Source organism: Musca autumnalis, unplaced genomic scaffold (assembly GCF_047663935.1).
Source record: "Musca autumnalis isolate F117 unplaced genomic scaffold, ASM4766393v1 scaffold_5, whole genome shotgun sequence".
Classification (NCBI taxonomy): domain Eukaryota; kingdom Metazoa; phylum Arthropoda; class Insecta; order Diptera; family Muscidae; genus Musca; species Musca autumnalis.
The window spans coordinates 35,430,977-35,457,483 of record NW_027412088.1 but is presented as its reverse complement, the minus strand read 5'-3'; the positions used below and the strand labels follow the sequence as shown (position 1 = coordinate 35,457,483).

General features: G+C 35.9%; 1 protein-coding gene across 13 annotated transcripts in view; it reads left to right on the top strand.

The window, feature by feature from the left end:
* The window catches only part of coro (protein coronin), a 77,898-nt gene that overhangs the window by 29,518 nt on the left and 21,873 nt on the right, over positions 1 to 26,507 (top strand). For 10 of the 13 annotated variants that reach the window (XM_073990742.1, XM_073990734.1, XM_073990740.1 and 7 more), the window contains exon 2: positions 25,377 to 25,833. In XM_073990742.1, the coding sequence (XP_073846843.1) occupies positions 25,636 to 25,833 (198 nt within the window). In that variant the 5' untranslated portion in view covers positions 25,377 to 25,635. Of the gene's footprint in view, positions 1 to 25,083; positions 25,834 to 26,507 lie in introns of all 13 variants that reach the window. The other 3 variants (XM_073990744.1, XM_073990737.1, XM_073990741.1) reach the window with 1 other exon arrangement.

The following is a 26,507-nucleotide window of genomic DNA, read 5'->3' as shown; positions in this document are numbered from 1 at the left end:
CCTCATGCGAGGCATTAATTCCAGACAGAGACTCTTGGATCGGCGGAAATCTAGCACAAATGCCGACTGGAAACTGTTGCTATACAGACGGCTCAATGCTAGGTGGGAGAACGGGACTGGGTCTCTTTATTGAAGAACCAGAGACCGAAATATCTCTTCGTTTGCCGGATCACAATACGGTCCATCAAGAGGAGATCCGAGCGATCACAGAGTGTCTGAACTGGCTTAATGCCAACACGAGGCCAACTACTGTAAACGTCCTTACGGACAGTAAAACTGCAATCAAAGCAATAACATCCAAGACAGTAAAATAACAAACAGTCTTGGATTGTATAAATTCGATCAACAGCTATACTCAGCATGGCACGGTGCGTATAATATGGGTACCGGGACATGCGGGGAATAGAGGTAATGAGATAGCGAATTCTCTGGCAAAAAAGGGCAGGGAATTAGCAACCGTAAACTTAGCGAACGCAAAGCCACTAAACGCGTCTCGGCTAGAGTTAAAAAATTGGGCAAAAAATGCCCACTTATCCCTATGGAATAGAGGGGAATTAGGGAAAACCACAAAAATCCTATGGGGAGACCCAAATGAGGAAAAAACTAAAAACCTATTACTGCTAGGTAAAGCAGAATTGAGTAGACTTACAGGTGTTCTTTGTTAACAACCATCCATTAGCAGAAGTCACAGAGTTTACCTATCTGGGCAGTGTCATAAGCGCAGATGGTGGAGCAGACGCTGATGTGACAAGCAGAATAAATAAGGCCCGTCATGCATTTGCGTCTCTCGGAAGAGTCTGGCAATCGTCACAAATATCTACACAAACCAAAATCCGTGTATTCAATACGAGTGTCAAATCCGATCTGCTATACGGATGCGAAACTTGGAAAGTAACTCGCACAATCACCAATAAACTGCAGGTCTTTGTAAATAAATGCCTGAGAAAAGTCAACAAAATCTTCTGGCCAATGCGCATCAGCAACCAAGACCTCATACAAAGGTGCAACATGCTTCCCATAGATATTGAAATAAGACGAAAGAAATGGAAATGGATGGGCCATATTCTCAGACAAGATGACACGAACATCGCCAAAGTCAGCTTCCAATGGAACCCACAGGGAAATAGAAACAGGGGACGACCAAAAACTACCTGGCGGAGATCAGTTGAAGAAGAATTTAGAAGTAAAGGACTCACATGGCAACAGCTCAGACACCTAGCACAAGACAGGAGAAGTTTCAGAAGTTTTGTCGAAAATTTGTAAATAAACTGTTATTGTAGTGATGTTGCTAGAAGCTCCAATCGGAGTGATTGACTTATATATGTTTATCATGTATGTATGTAAGTAAATCAACTAAAATAAAAAAAAAAACAGGTGTTCTTACAGGTCACCTGGGTTCACAAGCTCATCTGCAAAAAAAATAATTGTGCAGACAACAGCGTATGCAGGACATGTGGAGAGGATGATGAAACATTGGAGCATTTTCTCTGCCAATGCCCCGCTTTCGCAAACATCAGATTCCAGTTTTTAAGGAACGACACAATACCAGATCTTAATCAGGTAATTGTAGACGACCTAGAACAATTACGGGATTTTGTTAAGGGAACAGAGTTCCTTAATTAATTTATAGTAGAGTCCCCTTCTTCAAAAAACTTAGACTATAGCGCACAACAGGCCTACTTCATGGCTTATGTGTATGTCCACCAGGACATGTGGCGATTACTCGCCCCTCTTTTCAACCTACCCTAACCTAACAAAAAACCTTCCCAAAGGGTTCTTTTATAGAGAGATGGATAGAAGTTATCTAAAAAAGGTTTTCTATAGACAGAATACCTTCTAAAAATGTATGTTATGGGCAGAACACATCATAAAGGATGTGTTGATAATCGTGACGTTGCTAGAGGAGCCCAATGCTTCCTTAGATATGGACCCAAAATATCTCGCTAAGATCCATTGAAGTGGATTTTATAAGAATATTTTTTGTATCAACTTTCAGACCGATTGACGCGGAGGAGATTTCAGAGGTTTTTTCGTGGTTTTTAAGAGAATATTTTTGAGGAAATTTAGAAAAAAAATTTGACTTGGATTTTTAAATATTTTTAGGTATTCTCAGGGAGCTAAATGGGGAATTTTTAAAGAATAGTTTTTGAAGGGCTTCAAGGATTAACATTTGGAATTTTTAAGAAGTTTTTTTATCGAACGCCAATCCAAATACTATTCTTTGTAATATCTGAGAAGTAAACTTGGATTTAAAAAAACTATGGGCCAATATTATATGATTTCTTTTACTATTGGGCGGATTTGAAAACGCAAAATAAACCAATTTGGAGGCATTAAACGAATAATTTTCCCATAAAAGTTATTCCCAAAAAGGAGAAACGTATTGATCAATTTTAACATAAAGTTAGCCGGAACGTTATAACTCTGTACGTAAAATCCAAACTATAACAAAAGAAGACTTATAATAATAGGGTTATGGCTATGATGGACTTGCATAGTTATAAACATGGATTGTAGAATATATTTTGACTATCGCTGTGAGCGTGGATTTAAAAAAAAAGTCTCCCACCGTACTTTCATTCCTTGTTTGGAAATCATAGCAAACTAATCTTGTCAATGGAGTTTAGTGCATAATAAACATTTCTTGTATATTTCCGTATTGTGATATGAAGTTAAAGAGAAGAAGGCAACAACAATAAAAACAATAACAAAAAGACATAAAGTCAAGTGATGTACTTGATTTTCTTATCACTTCTCCAGTAGTGCTGCTGCTTGCCCTCCACTTCCCCCATGTGCATTATCATTGCTGTTATTATTATTATGCAAGTCTGGTCTAGAGAAGTTAAACTTTAAGACAATGGGTCGACACAAAAGGAAAATAACCATTCATATCCATCCATATTTCAATGGTGTATGGCCGGCCGTCAGTCAGTCATTTCACTTGTTGCTGTTTGCGTCGTCGTTGACGTTTACGACATTGTCCGTCTGTTGCATTTGAGCAGCACACTTTTCTTCTTAGTAAATGACGACGACATGATGTCATCATAGGAAGAGTGTGATATTATTTTTCATAATTTTTTTTCATTTTCATATTTTTCTTTGTTGTTACACTAAAAAAAAGAATATTTTTGAGGGTTTTTGAAGAATTTTTGAGCTATAAGGAGACATGAAGTTTTAAAAAATATGTGTTAAGGGAATTCTTGAGCCATAAGCCTGGATTATAATTATAATTGTTCCAAAAGCATCCCAGACGGGACAAGTGAGACTTCTCTCACATCAATGAGTGCAACCCGATTCGTATTGTGGCTCAATGATATGGGACTTACTGTTTATCGCCGAGTCCGAATGGCGTGAAGTTCAATTGTAGAGAAGTTTTACATGGCTAAGGTACTCAAGAAATGTCGCCAACATTACTGAGGGTATTTAGCCACCGTCGAAAAATTGTTGATATTGCCTAGCCGGGGAATCGAACCCACAACCTTTAAAGTGCAAGGCAGATGTGCATACCATTGTATTACGGTGGCACCTGGATTATTAAATCTTATCTTCTGAGGGACAGCCTGAGCTATAAGCGTGGATATTTAAAGAATATTTTGAGGGCCTTCCTGAGCTGTAAACGTGCATTTTTAAAGAATAATTTTTGAGGAACTTCCTGAACCACAAACGTGATTTTTTAAAGAATATTTTTGGATGAACTTCCTGAACCACAAAAGTGAATTTTAAAAGAATATTTTTGAAGGTCTTCCTGAGCTACAAACGTGTTTTTTAAGAAATATTTTTTGAGGGACACCCTGAGCTACAAACGTGGATTTTTAAGGAACGTTTTTTGAGGGACTTCCTGAGCAACAAACGTGGATTTTTAAAGAATTTTTAAGGGACTTCCTGAGCTACAAATTTGGATTTTCGAAGAATGTTTTTTGAGGGACTTTCTGAGCTATACGCGTGGATTAATGAAGAATATTTTTCTGAGTGACTTCCTGAGCTATAAGCGTGCATTTTTAAAGAAAATTTTCTGTGGGACTTCCTGGGCTATAAACTTGGATTTTTAAAGAATATTTTTTGAAGGACTTCCTGAGCCACAAGCGTGGTTTATTAAAGAATATTTTCTGAGGTTCTTTCTGAGCTATAAACGTGGATTTTAAAGAATATTTTCCGAGGGACTTCCTGAGCTGTAAACGTGGATTTTTAAAGATTATTTTTTGAGGAACCTCCTGAGCCACAAACGTGGTTTTCTAAAGATTATTTTTTGAGGAACCTCCTGAGCCACAAACGCGGTTTTTTAAAGATTATTTTTTGAGGAACCTCCTGAGCCGCAAACGTGGTTTTCAAAAGAATATTTTTTGAGGAACTTCCTGAGATACAAACGTGGTTTTCAAAAGAATATTTTTTGAGGAACTTCCTTAGCTATAAACGTGGATTTTTAAAATATATTTTTTGAGAAACTTCCTGAGCTATAAACGTGGATTTTTAAAAAATTATTTTTTGAGAAACTTCCTGAGCTATAAACGTGGATTTTTAAAAAATATTTTTTGAGGGACTTCCTTAGCTATAAACGTGGAATTTTAAAAAATATTTTTTGAGAAACTTCCTTAGCTATAAACGTGGATTTTTAAAATATATTTTTTGAGAAACTTCCTGAGCTATAAACGTTGATTTTTAACAAATTATTTTTTGAGAAACTTCCTGAGCTATAAACGTGGATTTTTAAAAAATATTTTTTGAGAAACTTCCTGAGCTATAAACGTGGTTTTTAAAAAAATATTTTTTTAGAAACTTCCTGAGCTATAAACGTGGATTTTTAAAAAATATTTTTTGAGGGACTTCCTGAGCTATAAACGTGGGTTTTTAAAAAATATTTTTTGAGAGACTTCCTGAGCTATAAACGTGGATTTTTAAAAAATATTTTTTGAGGGACTTCCTGAGGTATAAACGTGGATTTTTAAAGAATTTTTTTGAGGGACTTCCTGAACTATGAACGTGGATTTTTAAAGAATATTTTTGAGGGACTTCCTGAGCTATAAACGTGGATTTTTAAAGAATATTTTCTGAGGGACTTCCTGAGCTATAAGCATGGATTATTAAAGAATATTTTCTGAGGGACTTCCTTAGCTACAAACGAGGATTATTAAAGAATATTTTTTGAGGGACTTCCTGAGCTACAAACATGGATTTTTAAAGAATATTTTTTGAGGGACTTCCTGAGCTAAAAGCGTGGATTTTTAAAGAATATTTTTGAGGCACTTCCTGAGCTACAAATTTGTATTTTTAAAGAATGTTTTTTGAGGGACTTCCTGAACCAAAAGCGTGGATTATTAAAGATAATTTTCTAAGGGACATCCTGAGCCATAAGCGTGGATTATTTAATCTATTTTTTTTTTTTTTTTTTTTTTTTTTTTTTTTGAGGGACTTCTTGGGATATATGCGTGAATTATTAAAGATAATTTTTTGAGGGACTTCCAGAGCTATAAGCGTGGATTATTAAAGATAATTTTCTAAGGGACATCCTGAGCCATAAGCGTGGATTATTTAAGCTATTTTTTTTTTTTTTTTTTTTTTTTTTTGAGGGACTTCCTGGGATATAAGCATGAATTATTAAAGATAATTTTCTGAGGGACTTCCTGAGCTATAAGCTTGGATTATTAAAGAATATTTTCTGAGGGAATTCCTGAGCTATAATCGTGCATTTTTAATGAATACTTTCTAAGGGACTTTCTGAGCCATAAACGTGGATTATTAAAGATTTTTCTGAGGGACTTTCTGAGCTACAAACATGGATTTTAAAAGAATATTTTTTGAGGGACTTCCTGAGCTATAAACGTGGATTTTTAAAAAAAAATATTTTTTGAGGGACTTCCTGCGCTATAAACGTGGATTTTTAAAAAAATATTTTTTGAGGAACTTCCTGAGTTATAAACGTGGATTTTTAAAAAAATATTTTTTGAGGGACTTCCTGAGCTATAAACGTGGATTTTTAAAAAAAATATTTTTTGAGGGACTTCCTGAGCTATAAACGTGGATTTTTAAAAAATATTTTTTGAGGGACTTCTTGAGCTATAAACGTGGATTTTTAAAGAATATTTTTTGAGGTACTTCCAGAGCTATAAACGTGGATGTTTAAAGAATATTTTTTGAGGTACTTCCAGAGCTATAAACGTGGATTTTTAAAGAATATTTTTTGAGGGACTTCCTGAGCTATAAACGTGGATTTTTAAAGAATATTTTTTGAGGGACTTCCTGAGCTATAAACGTGGATTTTTAAAAAATATTTTTTGAGGGACTTCCTGAGATATAAACGTGGATTTTTAAAAAATATTTTTTGAGGGACTTCCTGAGCTATAAACGTGGATTTTTAAAAAATATTTTTTGAGGGACTTCCTGAGCTATAAACGTGGATTTTTAAAAAATATTTTTTGAGGGACTTCTTGAGCTATAAACTTGGATTTTTAAAAAATATTTTTTGAGGGACTTCCTGAGCTATAAACGTGGATTTTTAAAAAATATTTTTTGAGGGATTTCCTGAGCTATAGACGTGGATTTTTAAAAAATATTTTTTGAGGGACTTCCTGGATTTTTAAAAAAATATTTTTTGAGGAACTTCCTGAGCCAAAAACGTGGATTTTTAAAGAATATTTTTGAGGAACTTCCTGAGCTATATACGTGGATTTTTAAAAAATATTTTTTGAGGGACTACCTGAGCTATAAACGTGGATTTTTTAAGAATATTTTTGAGGGACTTCCTGAGCTATAAACGTGGATTTTTTTAAGAATATTTTCTGAAGGACTTCCTGGGCTATAAACGAGGATTTTTTAAGAATATTTTCTGAAGGACTTCCTGGGCTATAAACGTGGATTTTTTAAGAATATTTTCTGAAGGACTTCCATCACCATCTCCCTGAAAATCTAATATGAATAACTTCTTCAAAGTTCAAATTCCTTACAGTGTACGAGAAAGAAATGTAAAACTTGTTAACTTACAAGAACAGTAACATCAACAAACCAAGCTATGCGCGCTATTATAAAATATTTTATGTTGTTTATGGCAGTTTTAAGCGCTTTGCTGATTTTTAATAGTTTGCATTTAATGGTATTCAAACAAGAACAACAACAGCAGCAACATGAAAACAAACGACGAGAATTGAAATTCAAATAAGAGACAATGACACACAAAAAAAACAACACTACTTCATTATGACAGCAACAAATAAACGGATCAACAATGCAATGCTGCAACAACAACAGCAACAATAATAATGAAAAATAACTTGTTTCATTCATTCATTGAATGGGACGGAATAGGATAAGAGTTGTTGTTGGTCTAACTGTGTCGACCGGCCCTTGTATTTAGCACGTAGTTAGCGATAGTCCGCCCCAATCCGCCGGCCTGCTTGATATTTTGAATATGAAGTTTCTCCATATACCTAGCTATCTGTATTGTCGTTTTGGATCTTTGTTTTTTGTTTATTATTCAAATGTCATCGAGAGTTAGTTTTCTTTTGTTTTGGGTTTTGTGGTTTTGTGTTATCACAACAAACAAACAAAAATAATGGCAGCAGCAGCAGCAGTAACAACTACTGCAACTGTGACGATATCTTTAGTAAAAAAATATTATCGCATATCGTCGTCTTCGCCCCTAAACGTCAGCTTTCTATCGTTGTTGTTTGTGTCTCACTCCTTCACCTCCTCCCACCTTCCATCAATAAATGTTATCACATCAAGAAGGCTGCTGTGCTGGTGGTGGCGTTAAATCATCGCATAAAAATAGATTTATATTCTTTGATTTGTATTGCAAGCTCCACGCTGTTTTGCTGCTGGCATGGCATTCCTCCCCTACTTTCATTTGTTGGTTGTTGATATTGAAAAAAAAAAAAAAATGAAATGAATTGATTAGGATTAGAAACATTTCGTTTCGTAGAATCACATGGCGAGTGAAAGGGTGAAAGGAGGGAAATGTGATGAGGATGTCATAAGGTCTGGTGGTATGTGGCATTTGTATCTGAGTGCCTATTAAGGTTGATAATCTTTAATTGGAACCAATTTTTGTTTTACTTTTAGGTTCCATAAACCTTGTAATCTACAAATTTCTATTGATCTGTTAAACAAAATTTTTTGAGGTACCTCATCAGCTATAAGCGTGTATTTTTTAAAGAATATTTTTTGAGCTACCTCCTCAGCTATAAACGTGGATTTTTTAAAGAATATTTTTTGAGCTACCTCCTCAGCTATAAACGCGGATTTTTTAAAGAATATTTTTTGAGCTACCTCCTCAGCTATAAACGTGGATTTTTTAAAGAATATTTTTTGAGCTACCTCCTCAGCTATGAACGTGGATTTTTTAAAGAATATTTTTTGAGCTACCTCCTCAGCTATAAACGTGGATTTTTTAAAGAATATTTTTTGAGCTACCTCCTCAGCTATAAACGTGGATTTTTTAAAGAATATTTTTTGAGCTACCTCCTCAGCTATAAACGTGGATTTTTTAAAGAATATTTTTTGAGCTACCTCCTCAGCTATAAACGTGGATTTTTTAAAGAATATTTTTTGAGCTACCTCCTCAGCTATAAACGTGGATTTTTTAAAGAATATTTTTTGAGCTACCTCCTCAGCTATAAACGTGGATTTTTTAAAGAATATTTTTTGAGCTACCTCCTCAGCTATAAACGTGGATTTTTTAAAGAATATTTTTTGAGCTACCTCCTCAGCTATAAACGTGGATTTTTTAAAGAATATTTTTTGAGCTACCTCCTCAGCTATAAACGTGGATTTTTTAAAGAATATTTTTTGAGCTACCTCCTCAGCTATAAACGTGGATTTTTTAAAGAATATTTTTTGAGCTACCTCCTCAGCTATAAACGTGGATTTTTTAAAGAATATTTTTTGAGCTACCTCCTCAGCTATAAACGTGGATTTTTTAAAGAATATTTTTTGAGCTACCTCCTCAGCTATAAACGTGGATTTTTTAAAGAATATTTTTTGAGCTACCTCCTCAGCTATAAACGTGGATTTTTTAAAGAATATTTTTTGAGCTACCTCCTCAGCTATAAACGTGGATTTTTTAAAGAATATTTTTTGAGCTACCTCCTCAGCTATAAACGTGGATTTTTTAAAGAATATTTTTTGAGCTACCTCCTCAGCTATAAACGTGGATTTTTTAAAGAATATTTTTTGAGCTACCTCCTCAGCTATAAACGTGGATTTTTTAAAGAATATTTTTTGAGCTACCTCCTCAGCTATAAACGTGGATTTTTTAAAGAATATTTTTTGAGCTACCTCCTCAACTATAAACGTGGATTTTTTAAAGAATATTTTTTGAGCTACCTCCTCAGCTATAAACGTGGATTTTTTAAAGAATATTTTTTGAGCTACCTCCTCAGCTATAAACGTGGATTTTTTAAAGAATATTTTTTGAGCTACCTCCTCAGCTATAAACGTGGATTTTTTAAAGAATATTTTTTGAGATACCTCCTCAGCTATAAACGTGGATTTTTTAAAGAATATTTTTTGAGCTACCTCCTCAGCTATAAACGTGGATTTTTTAAAGAATATTTTTGAGCTACCTCCTCAGCTATAAACGTGGATTTTTTAAAGAATATTTTTTGAGCTACCTCCTCAGCTATAAACGTGGATTTTTTAAAGAATATTTTTGAGCTACCTCCTCAGCTATAAACGTGGATTTTTTAAAGAATATTTTTTGAGCTACCTCCTCAGCTATAAACGTGGATTTTTTAAAGAATATTTTTGAGCTACCTCCTCAGCTATAAACGTGGATTTTTTAAAGAATATTTTTTGAGCTACCTCCTCAGATATAAACGTGGATTTTTTAAAGAATATTTTTTGAGCTACCTCCTCAGATATAAACGTGGATTTTTTAAAGAATATTTTTTGAGCTACCTCCTCAGCTATAAACGTGGATTTTTTAAAGAATATTTTTTGAGCTACCTCCTCAGATATAAACGTGGATTTTTTAAAGAATATTTTTTGAGCTACCTCCTCAGCTATAGATGTGGAATTGTTAAAGAATATTCTACTTATCGATTGAGTTTGAATTTTATTTAAAAATAATTTTATAAAACTTAAAAAATTGCTTAAAAATTTACAACTTTTGTCCGAATCATTTATTTCCGTTGAAAAAAATGCCTTCTTCTATAAACATCCGCATTACGCACAAATTTAATTTCCATCATAAATTTCATAACTTCCAATGAATTTTCTCAGATGTTTATTTAATATGACCTCAAGTGAAAAAATGCGTATTTATTGTTATCTTCGCAGACGTTTTATGCTGTGCGTATCTTCTTTGGCATAGTTTTTTTATTTTCTATTTTCTTATAAATATTTACATTTTTCTTATCAAAAAGACTGTCTGAGAATATTTACCACAATACGTCTGCAATATGCTCCAGCCGTCTCAATTGATGAGGTCATGAGATGAGACATGCATTGTAATAAAAAAAAACGTATAGTACATGTATGAGGATAGTCATCTCTTGGACCCTTGGATGTATCATCAACAAGTGGTTGTAATTGTTTTCAGTTTTTTATTCCTTATTTTTTTTCCAACTGGCGGCATTGAACTTTCTTTGATTGTTTTGGTGTTTTTGTTGTCAGTATGTCTATGGGTTGGTATAGGGCAGACAGAGGTCTGACATTAGAGGGGGTCATGGAAGAGGTGCTTAAAAGGAAAAAATATAAATTGGAATCTAACAGCAGCCGCCCGACCTATAGGTAAAATTCTCTGTTTTAGATGCTCTGAAATGAGACTTAGCATTAGCTCTTTTGGTTATTCAGAGGCTAAAGTATCTGGTCTCTAAAGTTTCCAGGTTGGTTATATAGTTGCAATAAATATTATGTTCTGAACCATATTCCTTTTCGAGGTATAAACGCAGAGTAGGAATATAGTGAGAGCAAACATAATTTTTGAGAGCACATAATTTTAGATCGCCTTTTTAAATATGTAGATTTTTATTATTTAAATTATTTTACCCACCTTAATACAAACATAGGCTCAACAAGTCAACGTAAATATATAAATATTACGCACATTACAAACATACTTACAAATGTATGTAAATACGTACATATGTATAAATATATTTATGTAAATATACACCTATTTAAAGTTCATTCATTCATTTTTTTATATGTATGTATGTAAATACTAAAGTATAGGTGTGTGTATTTTTGCGGCAAACTTTACCTGAGGTACTTGGCTTGGTGGCGGTGAGGTACTATCATCATCAGTGTGTTCATCAAATAGATTATAAACAATAAATAAACAAATATTTTTTAAATAGTATTTGAATAGCACCGCAAAGCTATGACTAGCTATCTGGAGATGGTGGGGGCAGCAATAACAGCCGTATTTTTTTTCTACAACAATGGGTCGGTCTTAACTTTGCAAATACTAAACGGCTGTGAATGAATGAGGAGGAACTGCTGCTGCCACTGACAGACTGACTAAGTGAATGATAGTCATTCTAACAATTTATCTTTTCTTGTTTTTTATTATTCGTTTTTTTTATATTTTTGAGGAAATTCATTTTTTGTTTAATTTACCTATTTTTGTTGCTTGGTCGTTGTTGTTGTTTGCCGGTCAAACTTAGTTTTTTTTCTTAGTCTTTAATCTTATCTCTCACCCTCTTGGTAAAAGGAAAAGAAAAACGTTTTTGTTAGTAACAAATGTCTATATTTCGTATCTTCCTAGTAGGTTAGTTAAACGCGGTTAACATTTCGGTTAGTTTTTTTTTTATTTTATTATTTGTTTGCTTCAATGATGTCATAGAACTATAAATACAAATATATTGAAGTGTACAGTACATTCCGCGTAACTACACCAAAAAACAACCATTTAAAAACAATTCAAACTTAAGGAAAATTTATGAAAAGAGCCTGAGAAATTATTTATAAAGAATTTATCTGTAGAAGATCCCTTTGGGAAGTACTGTATCTGTAGAAGAACCCTTTGGGATGTATTCTATCTGTTTCTATCTATAGAAGATCCCCTTGAGAGATCTCTCATCTATAGAAGACCCCTTTGGATTGGTCTTCTATCTATAGAAGATCCCTTTGAAAGGTCTTCTATCTATAGAAGACCCCTTTGAGAGGTCTTTTATCTATAAATAAAACTATATTGAAGTGTACAGTACATTCCGCGTAACTACACCAAAAAACAACCATTTAAAAACAATTCAAACTTAAGGAAAATTTATGAAAAGAGCCTGAGAAATTATTTATAAAGAATTTATCTGTAGAAGATCCCTTTGGGAAGTACTGTTTCTGTAAAAGAACCCTTTGGGATGTATTCTATCTGTTTCTATCTATAGAAGATCCCCTTGAGAGATCTCTCATCTATAGAAGACCCCTTTGGATTGGTCTTCTATCTATAGAAGATCCCTTTGAAAGGTCTTCTATCTATAAAAGACCCCTTTGTGAGATCTTCTATCCACAGAAGACCTCTTTGGAAAGTCTTCTATTTAAAGACCCCTTTGGATTGGCCTTCTATCTATAGAAGACCCCCTTGAGAGGTTTTCTATCTAGAGAAGACCCCTTTGAGAAGTATTATATTTATAGAAGACCCTTTTGAGAGGTCGTATATCTATAGAAGACCCCTTTGAGAGGTCCTCTATCTATAGAAGACCCCTTTGAGATAGAAGACCCCTTTGAGAGGTCTTCTATCTATAGAATAACCCTTTGAAAGGTCTTCTATCTATAGAAAAACCCTTTGAGAGGTCTTCTATCTATAGGAGACCACTTTGAGATGTCTTCCATCTCTAGAAGACCCCCTTCGAAGGTTTTCTATATATAGAAGACCCCTTTGTGAGGTCTTCTATCCATAGAAGACCCCTTTGACTGGTCTTCTATCTATAGAAGATCCCTTTGAGAGGTCTTCTATCTATAGAATACCCCTTTGAGAGGTCTTCTATGTATAGAAGACCCCTTTGAGAGGTCTTCTATGTATAGAAGACCCCTTTGAGAGGTCTTCTATCCATAGAAGACCCCTTGAGAGGTCTTCTATCTATATAAGAGCCCTTTGAGAGGTCTTCTATCTATAGAAGACCCTTTTGAGAGGTCATCTATCTATGGAAGCCCGCTTTAAGAGGTCATCTATCTATAGAAGCCCGCTTTGAGATGTCTTCCATCTATAGAAAACCGCTTTCGAAGGTCTTCTATCTATTGAAGACCCCTTCTGAGAGGTCTTCTATCCGTAGAAGACCCATTCGAGAGGTCTTCTATCCATAGAAGACCCCTTTGAGAGGTCTTCTATCCATAGAAGACCCCTCTGAGAGGTCTTCTATCTATAGAAGACCCATTTGAGAAGTATTATATTTATAGAAGACCCCTTTGAGAAGTCTTCTATCTATAGAGGACCCCTTTGAGAAGTGTTCTATCTATAGAAGACCCCCTTGAGAAGTGTTCTATCTATAGAAGACCCCTTTGAGATGTCTTCTATCTATAGAAGACCCCTTTGAGATGTCTTCTATCCATAGAAGACCTCTTTGAGAGGTCTTATATCTATAGAAGACCCCTTTGACAGGTCTTCTATCTATAGAAGACCCCTTTGAGAGGTCTTCTATCTATAGAAGACCCCTTCGAGAGGTCTTCTATCTATAGAAGACCCCTTTGAGAGGTCTTCTATCTACAAAAGACCCCTTTGAGAGGTCTTCTATTTATAGAAGACCCCTTTGAGAGGTCTTCTATATATAAAGGACCCCTTTGAGAGGTCTTCTATCTACAAAAGACCCCTTTGAGAGGTCTTCTATTTATAGAACACCCCTTTGAGAGGTCTTCTATTTATAGAAGACCCCTTGGAGAGGTCTTCTATTTATAGAAGACCCCTTTGAGAGGTCTTCTATTTATAGAAGACCCCTTTGAGAGGTCTTCTATTTATAGAAGACCCCTTTGAGAGGTCTTCTATATATAAAAGACCCCTTTGAGAGGTCTTCTATCTATAGAAGACCCCTTTGAGAGGTCTTCTATCTATAAAAAAATCCATTTGGGAGGTCTTTTATGTATAGAAAACAGCTTTGGGAGGTCTTCTATCTAATGAAGACCGCTTTATGAGGTCTTCTATCTATAGAAGACCCCTTTGAGAGGTCTTCTATCTATAGAAGACCCCTTTGAGAAGTATTATATTTATAGAAGATCCCTTTGAGAGGTCTTCTATCTATAAAAGACCAATTTGACAGGTCTTCTATCTATAGAAGACCCCTTTCGAAGGTTTTCTATCTATAGAAAACCCCTTTGAGAGGTCTTCTATCCATAGAATATCCCTTTGAGAGGTCTTCTATCTATATAAGACCCCTTTGAGAGGTCTTCTATCTACAGAAGACCCCTTTGAGAGGTCTTCTATCTATAGAAGACCCCTTTGAGAGGTCTTATATCTATAGAAGACCCCTTTGAGAGGTCTTCTATTTATAGAAGACCCCTTTGAGAGGTCTTATATCTATAGAAGACCCCTTTGAGAGGTCTTCTATATATAAAAGACCCCTTTGAGAGGTCTTCTATCTTTAGAATACCCCTTTGAGAGGTCTTCTTTCTATAGAAGACCCCTTTGAGAGGTGTTCTATCCATAGAAGATCCCTTTGAGAGGTCTTCTATTTATAGAAGACCCCTTTGAGAGGTCTTATATCTATAGAAGTCCCCTTTGAGAGTTCTTCTATTTATAGAAGACCCCTTTGAGAGGTGTTCTATCTACAGAAGACCCCTTTGAGAGGTGTTCTATCTATAGAAGACCCCTTTGAGAGGTCTTCTATCTATAAAAGACACCTTTGAGAGGTCTTCTATCTATAGAAGACCCCTTTGAGAGGTCTACTATGTATAGAAGACTCCTCTGAGAGGTCTTCTATGTATAGAAGACCCCTTTGAGAGGTCTTCTATGTATAGAAGAAACCTTTGAGAGGTCTTCTATGTATAGAAGACCCTTTGAGAGGTCTTCTATGTATAGAAGACCCTTTGAGAGGTCTTCTATCTATAAAAGACCCCTTTAAGAGGTCTTCTATTTATAGAAGATCCCTTTGAGAGGTATTCTAGCTATAGAAGACCCCTTTGAGAGGTCTTCTTTCTATAGAAGACCCGTTTGAGAGGTGTTCTATCTACAGAAGACCCCTTTGAGAGGTCTTCTATCTATAGAAGACCCCTTTGAGAGGTCTTCTATATATAAAAGTCCCCTTTGAGAGGTCTTCTTTCTATAGAAGACCCCTTTGAGAGATCTTCCAGCTGTAGAAGACCCTTTTGAGAGATCTTCTATCTATAGAAGACCCCCTTTGAAAGGTTTCTATCTATAGACGTCCTCTTTGAGAGGTCTTCTATCTATAAAATACCCCTTTGAGAGGTCTTCTATCTATAGACGACCCCTTTGAGAAGCCTTCTATCTGGAGAAAATCCCTTTGAGAAGTCTTCTATCTATAGAAGACCCCTTTGAGAAGTCTTCTATCTATAGAAGACCCCTTTGAGAAGTCTTCTATCTATAGAAGACCCCTTTGAGAGGTCTTCTATCTATAAAAGACCCCTTTGAGAGGTCTTCTATCTATGAAAAACCCATTTGGGAGGCCTTTTATGTATAGAAAACAGCTTTGGGAGGTCATCTATCTAATGAAGACCGCTTTATAGGGTCTTCCACCCCCATAGAACACCCCCTTGAGAAGTCTTCTATTTAAAGAAGACCCCTTGAGAGGTCTTCTATCTATAGAAGACCCCTTTGAGAAGTCTTCTATCTATAGAAGACCCCTTTGGGAGGTCTTTTATCTACAGAAGATCCATTTGAGAGGTCTTCTATCTATAGAAGATCCTTGAGAGGTCTTCTACCTATAAAAGACCCATTTGGGAGGTCTTTTATGCATAGAAGACAGCTTTGGGAGGTCTTCTATCTAATGAAGACCGTTTTATGAGGTTTTCCACCTATAGAAGACTTCTTTGGGAGGTCTTCTATCTAATAAAGACCGCTTTAGGAGGTATTCTACCTAATCAAGATCGCTTTATGAAGTCTTCTACCTAATCAAGATCGCTTTATGAAGTCTTCTGTCTAACAAAACACCTATAAAAGTTATTTTACCTGTAGAAGATTCCTACTGCAGATCTTCTGTAAATAGAAGACTTCATTAGAAGATTTTTTGTCAACAGAAGGTCTCTTTAGGGGATCTTATGTCAATAGAAAACCCCTTGAGGAGTTCTTCTGTCTATGGAAAACTTCTTTAGGAAGTCTCCTGCATAAAGGAGGCCTCTCTGGGAGGTCTGGTCTCGCAAGAAAACCTCTTTTGGAGGTTTTCTGTCTATAGAAGACCTCTTTAGTAGGCTAATTTTCTATAGAAGACCTCTTTAGGGAGTCTTCAGCCTATAGAAAACCTATTAAGGAGGATGTCCCCCTTAGGGGGACTTTTGCCAAGAGAAGACCTCTTTGGGATGTCTTGTGTCTAAAGAAGACCTCTTAATGATGTCTTCTGTAGATAGAAGACTTTTCAAGGTGCTATGCTTCAATAGAAGACATCTTTAGAAAATCTTTTGTCTATAGGTCTTTATGATGTTTTCTGTCTAGAGAATACTCCTTTAGGAGTTCTTCTGTTAATATAAGATTTCTTTAGATTGCCTTCTGTGTATAGAATGCCTATTTAGGAGGACTTTTCTCAATAGAATACCCCTGTATGATGTCTTTTGTCAATAGCATACATTTTAGTGGGTATTTTGTCTATAGAATACCCCTTTAGTTGGTCTGCTGTCTATAGAAGACATCTTTAGGAAGTCTCCTGTTTATAAAAGGCCTCTTTTGGAGGTCTTCTGCCTATGAAGGTTTCTTTAGGAGGTTTTCTATCTTTATAAGGCCTCTTATGGAAGTTTTCTATCAATATTAGAACTTTTTATGAAGTCTTTTGTCAATAGAAGACTTCGGTCTGTAGAAGTTTCCTTTGGGAGGTCTGTTCTGTCAATAGAAGACCTCTTAAGGACGTATTTTGTCAATAGAATATCCTTTTAGAAGGTCTTCTGTCTATGGAAGACTTCTTTGGGGTGTCTTTTGTCCATATGATACCTGTTAGAAACACTTCTGTCTATAGAAGTCTTCTTTAGGAGATCTTCCGTCCATAGAAGGCACCTTTACGAGTTCTTCTATCCATTAAGGCCCCTTTGGGAAGTTTTCTGACTATAGAATACCCCTTAAGTGGACCTTTTGTCTATAGAAGACCCCTGTCTATAGAAGAGGCCTTATTTCTTTATGATATTTTTTATCTATAGAAAACCTCTGTAGAAGGTCTTCTGTCTATATAATACCTCTATCTGTAGAAGACTGACTTTGGGATGTCTATTGTTTATAGAAGATCACTTTAGGATGTCTTCTGTCTAAAGAAGACCGTTTTAAGAGTTCGGGTTTTGCTAAAAATATGTAATATCGTCATGATATTTTTCAGTTTCCATTCTTCATTGGTTTCTATTACACCTCCTTTTTATATTTTTTTGACATTTATCGGTAAAACATAAAATCTTCATCGTGACAAAGAAAAAAACACTGCGTTGGCCCATGTAAACTGCATGCTGGCAGTTTTAATTATTTGTATGTGGGTTGTGATCGGGTCGGTCTGTTCTGTTCCATCCATGTGCGTTACTCATAACTAAATTTCTCCTATCACAAAATTTTCAAATAGAAAAAGAAATGCGTGTGTGTACTTTTCGCATGTGTTTGTTATTTTTTGGTTTATTTATATTTTTAGTTTTTTTTTATTATTATTTTCGTTTTTCGGAAAGACCCAAACGCCGAATGACAAACAGAGGAGAGCCAGCCATAGCACCACCACGACCACCAAATCAAAACTAGAACAATTGTGTTTAGGTGACAGCAATAAAATAAACTGTCAGACCATATAGTTTGACATGGGAAGAGTATACTCGCATGTGCATATGTAGAGTCCGCAATGTACTTATGTGGAGACTGCTTATGGACACCACTTAACAAATTCCAGGCAACTAGCTGGCACACAGCATGTGTATGTTATTAGCGACTATAATCATGAGTGAGTCGGTCGAGTCGTCCATTCATTGTTATGTGGTGGGAAATTTTTAGTAGTTTGTTTATAGCAAGAGAAAATAGTCGTCCCATGGAACTAATTTTTCTATAAGTTTTGCCTGGACCCAGATGAGTACGAATGGGGGTTTTAGTGTCGCTTTCGAATACAAATTTTTCATTTTTTTGGAACATTTTTTATTCCCCTGTGATATTTTTCGTGAAATATCGATATGAGGTAAATGATCGAACATGGCATTTTTTAGCGCTGATAATGTTCTGAATATTTTCGTTAAGAAACAAGTCCCTTCAATGTAATTGAGCTAAAATAGATTTTGGATGACTGCCAAATTAATAATTAATCGCGTATAATTCATGGGTCAGAATCGGCAAAGTGGGTCTTGATATTAAGGGGTCTATCCCTTTAGGATGTCTTATCTATGGAGAGACCCGTGAGGCTTTATTCTATCTATAGAAGACTCTTCTTCGAGGTTTTTTTTACAAAAAGTCATACCTTGTCCCTTTTAGGAACACTTTAATGTGTCTATCGGAGAAAAATAAACTTTTCTGAGAAACGTATAATTAGTATTAAGTCATGGGATTTATTCATTCATCCATTAACAAATCCGAACAAATAAACAATCGATTATTTTATTTCTTCTTGACAATATGTAGCTATAATTTATTTGACAGCTTTTGTAGTTTGCTTAACAATTGCTGACATTTCTGACATAAGACAAATTGTTAAATGATATTAAGATCTATTTGCAAAAAATATTGGATTTCTTCCCTCCTACCCCCGTCCCTATACACTGCTCATTGCAATTGAAATTTGAACACGCAAATAAATCATTACACATTACAACAATTTATTTGGGGGATGAGGGTGGTGGGAAAACGAAGATAGTTTTATACTCACTCCTGCACCAACAAACCACAAACAATAGCTATTAATGAAATTTTATTAATTATCGAATAATTGAAGCATAACCACCACCACCATCGTCGTCATCATCTGTCATGGCAGTCATCATCATCATCAGAAAATTCAATACACCATTTAAATGCAATTTAAGATGTTTTGTTGTTCCTAATTATTATTAAATGCATTCAAATGTTCAATGATTTATGACATAAATAAATAGTACAATCTCATCTGGGATTCAAATATTTGATATAAAATTACAAGAAAAATGTTTCTATTTTTATTTCAATGAATCATAAGAAAATATCAAAAACTATTCTAAGAGCATTTCTAGCTAAGACAAATACAAAATAAAATAAATTAGAATTGGGCAATCTAGTTCCCGGAGCTGATCGATCTTTCTAGTTCCTTTTCCCAAAAGGAACTAGTTCCGTAAAGTAGTTCCATGGTTCCAAATAGTTCCGAGACCGAAATGTTTTCATTGTTTGGTGGATGAATTGACATAACAATAAACAAATTGCTGCGAACAAACACCAACAACGAAAGATCGAAGTAGGTGTTAAATTGAAGGAACGAGAAAAACGAAAGGAACTATATGAAATAAAGGAACTATATAAACGCAAGAGCTGGATATAGTTTCAATAGTTCCTTGTCCGGAATAGTTCCTTCGTTCCGGAACTACACAACTCTAAAATAAATGTTTTTTATATAACATACCAGAAAGCACAGGGATTTTTTTCTCTTTTTGTCTATTATACTTCCCTATAGAATATCTCTTCAACAGATCTTCTGTCCACAGAAGACTCCCTTAGCGGAAGACCCCTTTAGGCGGTTTTCTGTCTGCCGAAATCCCTGTTACAAGGCCTTCTATCTATAGAAGTCCTCTTTAGAAGAACTTCTGTCCATAAAGTACGCCTTAGGATGTCCTCATTCTATAGAAGTATCCTTTAGAACATCTTTTGTCTATAGGATACCTCTTTAGAAGGTCTTCAGCCTATAGAAGTCCTTTTTAGGAAGTATCTTGTCCCCTGAGGACCTCTTTGGGTCTTCTGTTTATAAAAGTCCCCTTTAGGAAGTCTTCTGTCTATAGAAGAACTTCTCTAGAGGTCTTTTGTCTGTAGAAGTTGCTTTAAGAGAACTTCTATCTAAAGAATACTCCTTTAAGAGATCTTCTGTCTATAGAAGTCCACTTTAGAAATTATCCACACAGAGGTCGCTTTTAAAATGTTTTCTGTATCTAACAGCCGCCTTTATGGGGTCTTTTGCCTATAGAAAACCCCTTCAAGAGATCTTCTGTCTATAGAAGACTCCTTTAAGAGGTCTTCTGTCTATAGAAGTCATCCTTAGGAGGTCTCTTGTCAATTGAGCACCTCTTTAGGAGTTCTTCTGTCTATAAATGACCCTTTTAGTAGACTTCTTTTAGGGGTCTTCTTTATTCAGAAGTCCCACCTTAGCAGGTCTTGATTCTTTAGAAGTATCCTTTAGTAGGTCTTCTGTCTAATGGAATCGCTTTAGGGCCCTTCAAGAGGTTTTCTGCTTATAGAAGTGGCTTTAGAAGGTCATCTGTCTAAAAAGTGCCCTTTAGGAAGTCTCCTATATTTAAAAGGCTCTTTAGAATATCTTCTGTTCCTTTGCGACGACTTCTGTCTGTAAAAATCGTTTTGTCCATAGTATCACCCTTCTGTCTAGAGAAGTCCTCTTTAGGAGGTCTCTTATCAACTGAGGACCTTTATATTGGGTCTTCTGTCTATAAAAATCCCCTTTTGGAGCTCTTCTGTCTATAGAAGAAACATTCAAGAGGTCTTCTTCTGTCTGTAGAAGTCCACTTTCGGAGGTCTTCTATCTAAAGAATAGAAGAGTTCATTTATCTGTAGAAGTCCACTAGAGAAGTTCTCCACAGAGAGGTCGCCTTCAATCTACAGAAGTCCCCTTTAGAATGACTTTTGTCTATAGAATACCCCCTTCCTTGCTTTTCTTAGAAGGTCCTCCTTCTATAGAAGTATCCCTTAGAAGATCTTCCGTCTATAGAATGCCTCTTTCGGAGGTCTTCTGGCTAGAGAAGTCCTCTTTAGGAAGTTTTCTGTCTATAAAAGTCCCTTTTAGTAGACCCCTTTTAGGGGGTTTCTTTGTTTAGGAGGTCTTTAATCTATAGAAGTATCCTTTAGAAGTTCTTCTGTCTATTGAAATTGCTTTAGGACCCTACAAGAGGTTTTCTGTCTATAGAAGTCGCTGTAGAAGGTCATCTGTATATAAAAGTGATCTTTACGAAGTCTCCTATATTTAAAAGACTCTTTAGAAAATCATCTCTTCTTTTAGGAGGACTTCTGTCTAAAAAATCGTTTTGTCCATATTATAACCCTTTAGAAGGACTTCTGTCTATAGAAGCCCCCTTTTAGGGGTCTTCTGTCTATAGAAGTCCTCTTCAGCAGGGCTCTTGTCCACTGGACATCATATTTAGGTCTTCTGTCTATAAAAGTCCCCTTTAGAAGAAGCACTCCACAGAGAGTTCGCTTTTAAAATATCTTCTGTATCTAACAGCCGTCTTTAGGAGGTCTCTTGCCCCTTCAAGAGATCTTCTGTCCACAGAAGACTCCTTCTAGGGGTCTGCTGTCTAGAGAAGTCCTCTTTAGGAGGTCTCTTGTCTACTGGACATCTTATTTAGGTATTCTGTCTATAAAAGTCCCCTTTTGGAGGTCTTCTGTCTATCGAAGAACCCTTCAAGAGGTCATCTGTCTGTAGAAGTCCGCTTTATGAGGTCTTCTATCTAAAGAAATCTTCTTTAAGAGGTTTTCTGACTGTAAAAGTCCACTTTAGTTAAGTTTTACCCAGAGAGGTTGCCTTTAAAACGTCTTCTGAATCCTTTAGGAGGTCTTTTGCCTATACAGTACCCCTTCAAGAGATCTTCTGTCCCGGTTATAAAGACTTCTATATATAGAACTCCCCTTTAGAAGGACTTTCGTCTGTACACGACCCCTTTCATGGGTCTTCTTCCCCTTCCCCTTCCCCTTATCAGGTCTTTCTATGGAAGTTTCCCTTAAAAGGTCTGCCGTCTATAGAATACCTCTTAGGAGGTCTGCTGTCTCTCTTTAGGAGGTCTCTTGTCCACTGAGGACCCCGCTTTAGGATCTTTTATATATAAAATTTTTTATATAAAATTTCCCTTAGGAGGTCTTTATATTATAGAAGAATAGAATATTATAGAAGTATCCTTTAGAAGGTCTTCTGTCCATTACAAGACCTTGTATCTCTAGAATTCTTCTTTAGAAGGGCTTCTGTCTATAGAATTACCCTTCAAGATGCCCTCGGTCTATAGTAGTTGCTTTAGGAGGTCTTCTGTCTATATAAAAGCCCTTCAAGAGATCCTCTGTCTATAGAAGTCGATTTAGGAGGTGTTATGCCTATAAAAGTCCCCTTTAGGAGGTCTTTTGTCTATAAAAATTCTCTTCGTGAGTTCTTCTGTTCACAGAGGACCCCTTTAGGAGGTATTTTGTACACATATGACCCCGTCTGAAGGTCTTCTGTCCACAGAAGACCCTTTAGGAGATCTTCTATGCACAGAGGACCCCTATAGGAGCTCTTCTGTCTATAAAAGTTCCCTTCGAGAGGTCTTCTGCCTACAGAGGAGCCTTTAGGAGGTCTTCTGTCCACAGAGGATCCCTTTAGGAGGTCTTCTGTACACAGATGACCCCTTTTGAAGGTCTTCTGTTCACATATTACCCTTTTAGAAGGCCTTCTGTCCACAGAGAACCCGTTTAGAAGGTCTTCTGTCAATAAAAGTTCACTTCGAGAGGTCTTCTGTCTACAGAGGGGCCTTTTGGAGGTCTGCTGTCAATAGAAGTTCCCTTCGAGAAGTCTCATATCCCCGAAGTTATCGTTAGGTTGTCTTCTATGTATAGAAGTTACCGTTAAAATGTATTTGTCTGTCTATAGAAAACTGCTTTAGGAAATCGTATATTTGTAGAAATCGTCTGTCTATAAAAATTCTCTTCGTGAGGACACCTTTAGGAGATCTTCTGTGTACAGAGGATCCTTTATGAGATCTTCTATCCACAGAGGACCCCTTTAGGAGGTATTCTGTCTATAAGAGTTCCCTTAGGGAGGTCTTCTGTCCACAAATGTCCCCTTTAGGAGGTCTTTTGTCTATAAAAATTCTCATAGTGAGGTCTTCTGTCCACAGAGGACCCCTTTAGGAGGTCTTTTGTCCACAGAGGACCCCTTTAGGAGGTCTTCTGTCCACAGAGGACCCCTTTAAGAGGTCTTCTGTACACAGAGGACCCTTTAGGAGATCCTCTAGGACACCTTTAGGAGGTCTTCTGTGCACAGAGGAGCCTTTAGGAGATATATCCACAGAGGACCCCTTCAGGAGCTCTTCTGTCTATAAAAGTTCCCCTCGAGAGGTCTTCTGTCCACAGGGGTCCCCTTTAGAAGGTCCTCTGTCCATAAAGTTCCTCAGAAATCCCCTTTAGGAGGTCTTCTATGTATAAAGATCACCGTTAAAATGTATTCTTATATCTATAGAGGACTGCTTAAGGAAATCTTTATCTGTAGAAATCGCCTGGACGTATTTTATCCACAAGAGAACTCCTCGACACGAAATTGCTGAACTTTTATGAGGGTGATACCTGAAAGAATTGGCGGCATCATAGCTCATCTTGGAACTGAACTTGATCAAGTTTCGATAGGCACTTCTTATATAGTCATCGGTCCCAACAGCCATTTTATTTTGTCATTGTTTGATTTTTAAGTGCTTTCGGAAGCTTGGACTTGCCCAGAAAATAGTATCGTTGTAATCAGTACCACCAGGACTACCTACCTTCGCTGAAATTTTGAAAACAATACTTGAACAAAGCTTAAACCATAAAGAAGTTATCCTATATTGACCTCTGGGGTCCTTTACGTACGCTCTTAAAAAAATATTACGATTTGTCAAGTTTTTCGGCCAAGTCCGATACTCAATTCGTAAGTTACGGTGCTTGTCAGTCATTTTAGTTTATGCCGGCAGGGTTTTTTCATTTTTGGAACTTTTGGGCCATTATCTTAAGAAGTATGGACAAGAGGTGGGCGATTGTCGTGTTCATGGTACTAGAAAACACGACACAACAACGGTAAAGTTTTAGTTCTTAGTCGTCGCTAAAGTGTTGTTATTGTTCATGTGCGTATTTGTTGTTGTGTCGTGTTTTCTAGGGCCACGAACACGACAATCGTCCAACTCTAGTATAGACTTCCCCATGACAAGGACTACTTTCGGTTAAAATTTTAAAATGATTCTCGAAAAGTAATTATCCTGCCCGTAATCATTTGTTTAACTTTTGCAATGGAGCTACCCGTAAGAGTGAACCGATGTATGTCTTCTTGGAACTTTGTAAAGTGTCTGACATCTCTTAAGGATCTCAACGTCCAGGTATTTCCTACGAATACCTTAAGCCCATGAGACTCTAACACGATCTTCATGTTGTGATTTATCTGAATTTGTATTGTTATCTTTTCTAAACTGTTTATTCAACTCCCGAGCCCCTGCTCAGGCGCCACTGTAACGATAATTTTTTTCTGTTGCTAGGATAGTCTATAGGTCCGTAATTGACAAGATTTATTGCAATATAGGATTTTGATTACAAATTCGAAAATTTCGCGGTTTAGTAGATAATTCAACGAGCTCTACAATGTCTTAGTCTGCTTATGTTATTTGTGATGTGGCCGGGTACGGCTGGCTGGTTTGTCTTACTGGCAGTTGCTTTGGTTTTGTGGCTGTGGGGGTGGGGATGTCCACGTTTCACGCAAAATGATAACCGAAGGAGTGGAAGAAATATTATAATTTCGGAAATTGGTTATTAGGTTAACTAGCCACCAATTATAATTTCAAATATGCCCAAATACCCACATTACACAGACCAATTATTAATATTCCTGTTAAATTCAATACGGCGGAGAAAATTTCTACCGAGTCATAATTAAATTGGAAGAAATAATTAGTGAATTTGGCAGCAATGATGAGTATTTTTTTCTTAATTTGCGTATTACTAATTCTGAAAAACAAGTACTTTAAATGTCGTTTTGGGGCAGTTGATATAATTTTCAAACATTCCAACACATTTCATTTATTGTTTAATTAATTTATATTTTTATTTTGTAGCAAATACTAATTTGTTCTTTGTTTTCTTTGTTTTTTTCTTTGCAGTTTTATCGCACGAATACCATTAACCTACCACCAATATTATTTTTCCACAAAAAAAAATCATTTAAAATCGTCCGAGAAGAAACCAACTTTGAAAACTTCCCCATTTTTATTGATCTCCCAGGGAGACTACCTCACTCTCTTTCTCCTTTTGGCTTGGGTTGCCAGCACTCACAACTCGTTTTCTTGATTTATCTGTTCTTCTCCCTTTTCTCTCTTAATTTGAAGCCTCAAAATTCTAAAAGAATTAAAAAAATAATTTTTATTTTTTCTCTCCCTCTCTTTCTCTTTTTTAGTTAAAACATTACTTTTTTACTATTTATAAATTGTTATAAAATTTTTGTTATTGAGTACAAAAAAAAACATAATTTAACAATACCCAAATTCATCACAAATCATCAATTCAATCGAACGCTCAACGTTTCAAGATTTGTCGGCGGAATTTCTCTCAACAAAAACCGTCCAAAGTAGTAGCAGCATAGTAGCAATAATTATCACAACGCCAGCAAATAGCAGCGCAGCAAAACAACTCTAAACAAACAACAAAAAAAAAACATGTCTTTTCGTGTAGTCAGAAGTTCAAAATTTCGTCACGTTTACGGTCAGGCTTTAAAACGTGAACAATGCTACGACAATATACGTGTATCAAAGAGCAGTTGGGATTCCACTTTCTGTGCGGTGAATCCCAAATTTTTGGCCATCATTGTGGAGTCAGCAGGTGGCGGTGCCTTCATAGTTTTGCCACACAGTAAGGTAAGTTGTCAGTCCGACCAAACAAATGTCACCAGCATTTGTTTTGGAAAAAGTTCCTTTCTTTCTTTACAATTCTTTCTTTTAATTAATTTCAAAGATTTTTTCTATTTTCGAATTAATTATTCAAGACACATTTTTCTAATTCTATTTTGGCCTAGACGAACGCAATTGTATTTGTCTTTTTCTCTATTTTAAGTTAACGGATATTTATTGTTCTTGGATACATTATCACTGAGGTTGGTGTTGCCGGTTGTTTGTTGGTTTTTTTTTTCTTTTTTCCCATTTGATTGAAAAGAGTTATGACCAAGTTGGAGTATAAATTCTACTAGACAAAAATAAAAAATATCAAACTAGGGAGTTGTGTTTAGAATAAACAACGGATATAAACAACTCCTCCTATGAAAAAAAAACATTGAAAAATATGGGCATTGTTGTGGTAAAAATTTAGCCCAAATGCTAAAAAATAATGAAATGACAAAAACTATTGGGACAGGTAGGGCTATAACCAGAAATACATCTCGACACCATAAAAGACCCCTTGGGCAGTCCTTAACTACGTTGCACAGTGGTTTAGAATCGTTTTTTCCTGGGCAAAACTCTGTAACTTGGTTCTATAAATCCTTTCTTTAGAACCTGTCTGAAAGAAAGGGTGCTTCTATAAGTCCTTTCTGAAA